The sequence below is a fragment of the Lactuca sativa genome, chromosome 7, assembly GCF_002870075.4.
Source record: "Lactuca sativa cultivar Salinas chromosome 7, Lsat_Salinas_v11, whole genome shotgun sequence".
Taxonomy (NCBI): domain Eukaryota; kingdom Viridiplantae; phylum Streptophyta; class Magnoliopsida; order Asterales; family Asteraceae; genus Lactuca; species Lactuca sativa.
Window position 1 is genome coordinate 183,027,951 of NC_056629.2, and position 8,653 is coordinate 183,036,603.

Below are 8,653 nucleotides of genomic sequence, written 5' to 3' on the forward strand. Positions count from 1 at the left end.
CATTTGACAGGAAATAGAAGACGTGCTGATACCTCTCCTGGAAAGAGCCACTGCAGTAGGAATACGCCCCATACAAGCCTTCCAAACAAAACTAATGCACTTGATAGGAACTAAGTGAAGCCAAACCATGGGGTTATTTATCAGGATAGTCAATTTACTGTCAATGAGGGCCCTAAGATCGCATACACGGAAAGAGCCATCGATAGGTAACCTTGATCTCCAAGTGTCAGGCCCATTGGATCTCACAACCATCCTTGTAACATCCAAAATAGATTTCAATTCCAGCAGCTCCTGAGAATTGTTGGGTTTCCGCTTCCAAGCCTATGAGAAAGCGTCATTCACGCATCTGTCACGTAAAAGGAAAGTTTTCCTCTTGTCTAACGCCTATAAAGAAGGGAATTTCACTACAAATGTCTTGTTCTTTAGCCAATCATCAAGCCAAAACAAAATTTTCTTTCCGTACCCCACCTGAAATTCAAAAATATCTAAAACATCAATATCAATATTGCCAAGTGTTGAGAAGACATTGACAATACTACTCCAAGTGCCCAAGAGAGATTTTTTAGCCCAAGAGTGAATAGGCTTCCTTTCACATCTATGAATACTACCAATCACTTGCCTCCAAAGAGAGTCATTTTCCGTTTTAAACCTCCATATCCATTTTGTCAGGAGGGCCCAGTTAAGCAAGGCCAAGGATCCAACTCCGAGCCCACCAGACGATTTTGGCCCAAACACCACCTTCCAAGTGACCCAATTGATTTTTTGTTTTTCTTCATCCCCCCATAAGAATTAAGAACCGTCTTCTCAGTTTCTCGAGGTTATCAATAATGGAAATCGGGGCTTTAAAAATGGAAAAATAAAAAAAAAAGACAGAGACTGCCCAACACAACTTTAACCAAAGTTAGGCGACCGCCAAAGGATAAAGTTTTAGCTTTCCATAAAGAAAGTTTATTTTGAACACGATCAATGACGGGTTGCCAACTCCTTTTTTGGGACATATTTGCTCCGACAGGGACTCCAAGATATTTAAAAGGAAGAGAGGCCGCCTCATAACCGAGAATTCTAGCCCAACTAGCAATTTCATTCTCCGAAACTCCAATGCCATAAACTTTGGATTTGTAAAAATTGACTTTAAGCCTCGTAGATGCATGAAAGCATCTTAAAATTCTTGCCAAGTTTATGAAGTTAGAGCTTGTCCAATCTCCAATAAACATGGCGTCATCGGCGTAAAACAAATGAGAAATCATAGGGCCTCCGTTAGGCATTTCAGCCCCATGAAATAAAGAATGGTCACAAGCCGAACACATGGCGACATTTAATCCTTCCCATAACAATTATAAACAAGAATGGAGATAGATCCCCTTGCCAAACCCCTTTGGTAATTGGAAACTCTTTAGTGGCAGAGCCATTTAGGAGAATAGATGCCCGAGAAGATGAGAGAGCCTTTTATCCAAAATACCCATTTATCTCCAAATCCCATTTGTTTCATGATCGATTCCAAATATTTCCAATAATAGAATCAAAAGCTTTGTCAAAACCAACTTTGAAAATGAATGTTTTCCTTTAGATTTTTTAGCCCAAGAACATAACTCATTTGCAATCATCGGCCCGTCAAGAATGCTTCACCCTTCAATGAAAGCAATTTGAACTTCCCTAATCACCGATCCAATAACTCTCTTAATTCTTTCGGCAAGAGTTTTGGCAATAATTTTGTAGACACACCCAATTAAGCTTATGGGACGAAATTCATGAAGCGTGAGAGGATCTTTAACCTTTGGTAACAAGGAAATGAAAGAAGATTTGCTTCCCCTAGAGAAAAAACCATACTTTTCAAAATGCTTGACAAATTGCATAATATTTCCTTTCATGATCTCCCTATATTTAATAAATTTAAAGGTAAAACCATCAGACCCGGGGGCTTTATCATTACCGCAACTCCAAATTGCCTCTTTTATCTCCTTAACATCAAATGGGTTTTAGAGAAAGCACTTGCCTGCATCCGAAAGTTTAAGAAATTTTTCATTAAGGAATAACGGTCACTCATGACATTCTTCATGAATAACGGTCTCTCATGACATTCTTCATGAAAATTTTTAGTGAAAAATTCTCATGCCTTCTTTTTTATCGCATCTACATCAGTGGTCCAAATACCATTTATCATGAGGCCATGAATATGGCATTTCCTATTTTTGATTTTTAAGTAGTTATGAAAAAACCAAGAATTCTCATCTCCATCACACACCCACTTGATTTTCGCTTTTTGAATCAAGTCAAGTTTGGCAAATTTCTCCAAATCAAGAATACGCTGTTTGTTTAATCTTCTTTCCTCAATTTCAACATTTGTGAGCGGTTTATTCTCAGCAACTAGTTCAATGTTATTGACCAAATCTTTCAACTCGCGAAGTTTTCTATTTTCTTTGTCAAACTCCACCCGCCTCCAATTCCTGATAGCCTCTTTGACAACTTTTAGCTTATTAGAAAAGTATCTATCGGGGGCACCAACACCAATGTAATCACTCCATGCCAATCTAATAATACCATCAAAATCATCACGAAGCAACCAAAAGTTGAATAATCTGAATGGACGAGGCCCAAAATCTGCAACCTTAGTCCTAAGAAGGATTGGGGAATGATCTGAATGTTCTCTTAGCAGTGCAACTATAGAAGCGGAAGTAAAGGCAGACATGAAGTTTGGACAGACTAAAAATCGGTCAAGTTTACTAAGTTTGCATCCAACATCGCTGAAATAAGTGAATTTTCTGCCCCCCATGTTTAATTCAAGAAGCCCCGCATCTCTAACGAACTTATTAAAAGTTGCAGCAATACTTGAACAAAAATAAGAATTTATCCTCTCCTCAAGTCTTCTAACAACATTGAAATCTCCAAAAATAACCAGCTATGGGCTCTCGAAGCCATTAAATTTAAGAGTTTTGACCATAATGCTTTTTTTCACGAGGAGCCTACAGAGCATATACGTTTACAAAGATAGTTTCTCCGGTGGTTCCAACCCAATGTCCAATTATAGCCAAAAAACTCCTGGATTTTATACAGCCAGTAAATTAGAATACACTTCTGTCCCAAAAAGTCATAAGTCGTCTTGATCTACGGACCGCTTCCACAAATTCAAAACCAACATCCGAATTCCCCCACCAATCAGCGATTTAGCGATTTCAACACGAACAGAAGATAGACGCGATTCTTGAAAACCAACAACAGAAATTTCCAAAAGAATTATCATTGTTTTTCCAACAATAACAAATTGGACTTCTCATTTCATTTACAAATTCCAAAGAACTTACCTTGTAGATTTTCAAATGTAACCTATATAATTCAATCCCCGAAATACAATCTTGAGCAAATTTCAAATTTCTGTTAAAAGCAGATCATTTCCCCTGTTTCTTTTAACAATTACACTATCGTTTGATGACATTTTGTTCTTTTTATTGTAGGGCTTAAAGAAAAATCAAAACAAAAATCAGAAAATCATAATCACAAATATCCAATTAAAGTTATCCACATCATGCTTCATGCATCTGGGCCCAGTGAAGTAGATAGAATCAAAGAGGTTTGAAGTTCGCTTTTTTACTAATTCAAGAACACTCAAAGAGATGATAGTTGCAACAGGAATTGGGGCATTTCCCAGATCAGTTTCTCTTCTTCCTCTTCCCCATAACAATTTCGGATCCCCACATTCAATTTCAAACCCTAGAAACAGAATCCGTTTTCCAGAAAGAAAATCAAACAATTTCAATTTCAATTTCTCCCTGTTCATCCCTACCAACCCTCCTTTCTTCTCCATCAAGGCCGCTGCTTCTTCTTCTTCAGGTTGAATTACCCCAATTTCATACTTTGATCATTGTATCTTTCTTCTCCATAAGCTTCTTACTCTGTAAAATCATAGAATTTGCATCAGATTACGCTGAAGAGCCTGCTACGAATGTCAAATTTCCGACATTGTTGAATCTTCCTGGTTGCTCGAGCTCGCTTTCTTTGATTGGAACAGGTTCATGCCCTAATTCTGAGTTTTTGCAAATATTCAACTCTCACTCTCTCTTAAAGCTTAATCTCTCTAGGGTTTCGAGAAAAGGTTTTTGCGATAATCGGAGTTAAGGTGTACGCCGCAGGGCTATACATAAACCCTAAAATCATCGATAAGTTAGACGCATGGAAAGGACGAACATCAGCTCAGATCCAAGACGATTCGTCTCTATTCGACTTAATCTATCAAGGTAAATCACAGTTTTCTTACGTTAACTTTTGTGAAAATCGTAAAATACTCACAGGATCAAGGATTTCCATGAAATGAAGCTCCATTAGAGAAATCGCTACAGATCGTTCTTGTCAGAGACGTCGACGGAAAAACCTTCTGGGACGCCTTGAACGACGCCATTTCACCACGAATCAAATCACCAAACGCCATCGATGAAACCGCTCTCTCCGATTTCCGTGGTATCTTTCAAAATCGGCCATTGAAGAAAGGAACCTTCATCTTCTTAACATGGCTCGATTCCTCCAAAATTCTGGTTCGTTTCTACGTCTATTTGATGAAAAATCGCTAATTTTGATTATTATAATCGATCAACTTAAATAAAATGATGTCATGAACAGATTCATCTATCAAATGAAGGGATTCCATCGACTTCAGAAGCTACAATCGAATCAGAAAACGTGACACGATCTCTTTTTGATGTGTTCTTCGGACGTGACCCCGTTTCTCCTTCCTTAAAAGCTTCAATTAGCAATGGCTTAGCTTCGATACTTATATAAACATGAAAAAAATTACATCTTTATGCTTTCCAAAAAAAGAGTTATGAATTTATGATTTATGAACATGTAATTTGATCGGTTTTAATCTTTTCTAGCATCTTTACAACTTCAGACATATTTGGTCTTTTAGAAGGCTCGGTTTCTAAACACATTAACGCTATATTAAATACATGGTTAATTTCATCCACATGATAACACTCTAATCTTTCATCAAGAACATATTCTTCTTTCTTGTCTTCAACAACTGTTTTAACCTGTCACAACATCATATTTTGCAATTAATACATCACTCAAAAATCAAACCCCTAGAAAAAAGGTCAAAGCTTTGACTTTAAAGACTTACCCACGTCACAAGGCGGGTCCCCTCCTCGATAAATGATTCATCCGTAGGTTTTCTCCCGGTTAAAAGCTCAAGTAAAACAACACCAAAACTATATACATCCCCTTTCGTTGTCGCTCTTCCCGTATCAAAATACTCTGAAAACAAACCATATATATAGACCATTTATATAGACAGATAAGACTGTGTCTAGCCAATTATTGCGTACAAACCATTTATACAGACAGATAAGACTGTGTCTAGCCAATTATTCATTACAAACCATTTATACAGACATATAAGACTTTGTCTAGCAAATTATTGTGTATAAACCATTTATACAGACATATAAGACTTTGTCTAGCAAATTATTGTGTATAAACCATTTATACAGACAGATAAGACTGTGTCTAACCAATTATTGCGTACAAACCATTTATACAGATAGATAAGACTAAGACTGTGTCTAGCCAATGATTGTGTATGAAACCATATTAGGTATATGTTATATATAAAGACTGATGAGACCATGTCTGTCTAATCAATGATTATGATATATGATATGTGGAGATGTCTAACCAATGATTATGATATATGATATGTGGAGACAGATGAGACAGTGTCTAGCTGATGATTATGATATGATTATGATATATGATATGTGGAGACAGATGAGACAGTGTTTAGCTGATGTATGAAACATGTGGAGACAGATGAGACAGTATCTAGCTGATGTATGAAAGATGTGGAGACAGATGAGACAATATCTCATATCTAGTTGAGGTTTATGTGGAGAGAGACGAGACATTGTCTAGTTGAGGTTGAGGTATGGAATGCTGACAATGACAATAAAGTTATTATTATGGAGTAGTGAGGTCATACCGGGGGCTAAGTAACCGAAAGTACCGGCTACTAAAGTGGACACGTGGGTCTTGTCTTGATCCATCAAAGTAGCTAACCCAAAATCAGAAACCCTAGCTTCCATGTTTTCATCCAACAAAATATTGCTTGATTTGATGTCTCTATGAATGATATGAGGGATACAATCATGATGAAGATATGATATTCCCCTTGCAGCACCTAATGCAATCTTGTATCTAGCATCCCAATCTAGAACAATCATCTTCTCCATTGTTCTTCCTGTAATAACGTTAACAGTTTGACTTTTAAAGTCAAAATTATCAAACTTAAAAAGTCAAAACTGTAGAAATTCATACCATGAAGAACGACGTCCAAGCTTCCATTAGGCATTAACTCGTAGATGAGGAGATTGAAATTGGGGGCGCTGTAATAACCATAAAGAGTAACGATATTACGATGCTTTATATCTCCCATTGCTTCCAATTCTCTCTCAAATCCTCGATCGTGTTCTGCTGTTTCTTTTCGTAGCTTTTTCACAGCAAAAGACGTTGAATCGTTAATTGTTAATTTGTAAACCATTCCGTAACCTCCGGATCCGATTCGATCCTTGTTGGTGAGTTTCATCGTCTTCTTCAGGAACACATTCGATTTTAGGGTTTTTATCTTGGGTGATCTGAACAGTACCAGCTTTCCACCTGTGAAATTAGGTCAAAATCGAAACAGAAAAAATCAACAGAAACACAGAAGAAAAACGTACCAGAAAAGGTGTCTTGGATGACGAACTGTTTTTTCTGCCATCGGCGATAGCAGAGGACAGCTATGGTGATCTTTGAGATGATGAAAGCTAATACACAGATGGTGATGTATAAACCCAGAAACCTAGTGTTAGTAGTCATGGCGTCTTGAAACTTGAAAGAATGGAAGATGAAGATGAAGATGAATATGAAGATTGAATTTGAAATTAGTAGTTTCGTACACCAACTGAATGAGTCATGAATGAGACTGAATGAGACTGTGAGATGATGTGTGAGGCAATTAAGCGACTAGCATGTCTTTAAAGGGTCGCTTTACATATATCACTTTTCACATGCAGATTAAAATATTTTGTAGACATCAATTTCTTTGACTTTTGTCAATTGTTGCAAATGGTATGTTGTAAAGGAGTGAGACCAGACAAATTAAACTACAGTTCACTGTTTTTAAATAATAAGCATGAAAGGTTCATAGTATTGTCATATTATTATCATTTGTTATGTTGTATTATTGATATATAAACCTTTATATTTTATAAAGTTTTTCATACTATTTATAAACATTTAAAGACTTATCAATAGACATGTAGTTGTTAATTTATTTAACATATCAGTTATAATAAATTTCATTAATACAAAAAAAAAAAAGATCACTTTATATTTATTTTAAGTGGGTTTTCATAATGTATATCGGTATTGATTATTTATATAGTTAAAACAAAATTTTATATAAATTATTTGTTAAAACGTATTCAATGTTAGTGTTATTTTGAACATATGATATCTTTCTATAAAAATATTTCTTTTCCACTATGTATTTACCGGTAATAGTTTTGAGGTGTGTGGATGGTGCAGTCGCATAGAACCTTCAATTGTACAAGGTCTTTGATCAGAAATTTCTTTTAACAGTATAGCACTAAAAATTTTGAAGACAAAAATAAGAATACATTGATTAGAGTATAGTTGCATGATTCTAATTTCATTCATGTTTAATTAACAATAAAAATCATGTTTATTAATTATATTATTAATACAAAATAGAATTTAAATATCAATATAAATACATTTACATATCCATTGCACTAATGTCTAAAGCTCAACTTAAATTTTAAAAATACTTTTGGGTTTTAGCTTTTAGGGCAATTAAGTATAAGCCAAGAAAAAAGAATATTAGCATTACAAACATATGTTTTATGTTATTTTTGAGTTTTAGCAAAGAAAAAGAAAAGAATATGAAAGAAGGTAAAAAGAGAAAAGAAGAGAAAAGAAAGTGCAAGAAAATTGCATTGTGTTTTCGAATTAGAAAAAATTTAATATATATATATATATATATATATATATATATATATATATATATATATATATATATATATATATATAGAGAGAGAGAGAGAGAGAGAGAGAGAGAGAGAGAGAGAGAGAGAAAGATTCAACAAAAGAGAAGTTCAATAAAGAACCATTTTAAACCATAAAACCAAGGAACCATTGTTTTTTCAAAGTTTTAGATCTTATTATTTATCAAAAAAAAATTCTAAAAATATAGAAATTCATAATTTTTATCTTTCCATTGATATCAAATTTGATATATTTTTTTTGTTATTTATTTTATCTGTTCAGATTCAAATTATAAATCTGCACTATAAATCATTAATTTTGTATAAATTCACTGTATGATTCTACACAAATTCATAGTGTGAATCTACATAGATTCACAGTGTGAATCTGAACAGATCATTTTTTTTTTATTAAATTTGATATCAATGAATGGAGGATAAAAAGTTATGAATATTTATATTTTTAGGTTTTTTTAATGAAAAATTACTATAAAAATTGAGAAAATATTAGTTCCTTGGTTCTAAGGTTTAAAATGGTTCATTATTGAACCCAACTATATATATATATATATATATATATATATATATATATATATATATATATATATATATATATATAT

General features: G+C 34.3%; 3 protein-coding genes across 4 annotated transcripts; 1 reads left to right on the forward strand and 2 right to left on the reverse strand.

The window, feature by feature from the left end:
• Window positions 1-2,107: 2,107 nt before the first annotated feature.
• On the reverse strand, window positions 2,108-2,770 carry LOC111913397 (uncharacterized). Its single transcript, XM_023909110.1, has one exon. It carries the CDS (start codon window positions 2,768-2,770, stop codon window positions 2,108-2,110), a length of 663 nt encoding a protein of 220 aa, XP_023764878.1.
• Window positions 2,771-3,608: 838 nt separating this feature from the next.
• On the forward strand, window positions 3,609-4,882 carry LOC111914128 (fatty-acid-binding protein 3, chloroplastic). 2 transcript variants are annotated; one of them, XM_023909876.3, is made up of 5 exons: window positions 3,609-3,825; window positions 3,902-4,003; window positions 4,074-4,229; window positions 4,309-4,523; window positions 4,609-4,882. In XM_023909876.3, the coding sequence occupies exons 1-5, from the start codon at window positions 3,609-3,611 to the stop codon at window positions 4,765-4,767; spliced, it is 849 nt and encodes a 282-aa protein (XP_023765644.1). In that variant the 3' UTR covers window positions 4,768-4,882. The 2 variants fall into 2 exon arrangements, with proteins under 2 accessions (XP_023765644.1, XP_023765652.1); XM_023909884.3 differs by having other exon boundaries at window positions 3,914-4,003.
• On the reverse strand, window positions 4,816-7,023 carry LOC111914120 (receptor-like serine/threonine-protein kinase At1g78530). The gene is made up of 5 exons (XM_023909864.3): window positions 6,705-7,023; window positions 6,304-6,642; window positions 5,969-6,226; window positions 5,111-5,244; window positions 4,816-5,021 (listed from the first exon to the last, which is right to left on the reverse strand). The coding sequence occupies exons 1-5, from the start codon at window positions 6,841-6,843 to the stop codon at window positions 4,824-4,826; spliced, it is 1,068 nt and encodes a 355-aa protein (XP_023765632.1). The 5' UTR covers window positions 6,844-7,023; the 3' UTR covers window positions 4,816-4,823.
• Window positions 7,024-8,653: the final 1,630 nt, after the last annotated feature.

Excerpts from the sequence above, each read along its gene's own strand:
- LOC111913397 (XM_023909110.1), bottom strand. The coding sequence starts at position 2,770 with ATGGGGGGCAGAAAATTCACTTATTTCAGCGATGTTGGATGCAAACTT.
- LOC111914120 (XM_023909864.3), bottom strand. The coding sequence starts at position 6,843 with ATGACTACTAACACTAGGTTTCTGGGTTTATACATCACCATCTGTGTA. Across the intron at positions 6,643-6,704 it reads CATCCAAGACACCTTTTCTG|GTGGAAAGCTGGTACTGTTC; the intron begins GTACGTTTTTCT and ends CTAATTTCACAG. Across the intron at positions 6,227-6,303 it reads CTTGGACGTCGTTCTTCATG|GAAGAACAATGGAGAAGATG; the intron begins GTATGAATTTCT and ends ACGTTATTACAG.
- LOC111914128 (XM_023909876.3), top strand. The coding sequence starts at position 3,609 with ATGATAGTTGCAACAGGAATTGGGGCATTTCCCAGATCAGTTTCTCTT. Across the intron at positions 3,826-3,901 it reads CGCTGCTTCTTCTTCTTCAG|AATTTGCATCAGATTACGCT; the intron begins GTTGAATTACCC and ends GTAAAATCATAG. Across the intron at positions 4,524-4,608 it reads TCGATTCCTCCAAAATTCTG|ATTCATCTATCAAATGAAGG; the intron begins GTTCGTTTCTAC and ends TGTCATGAACAG.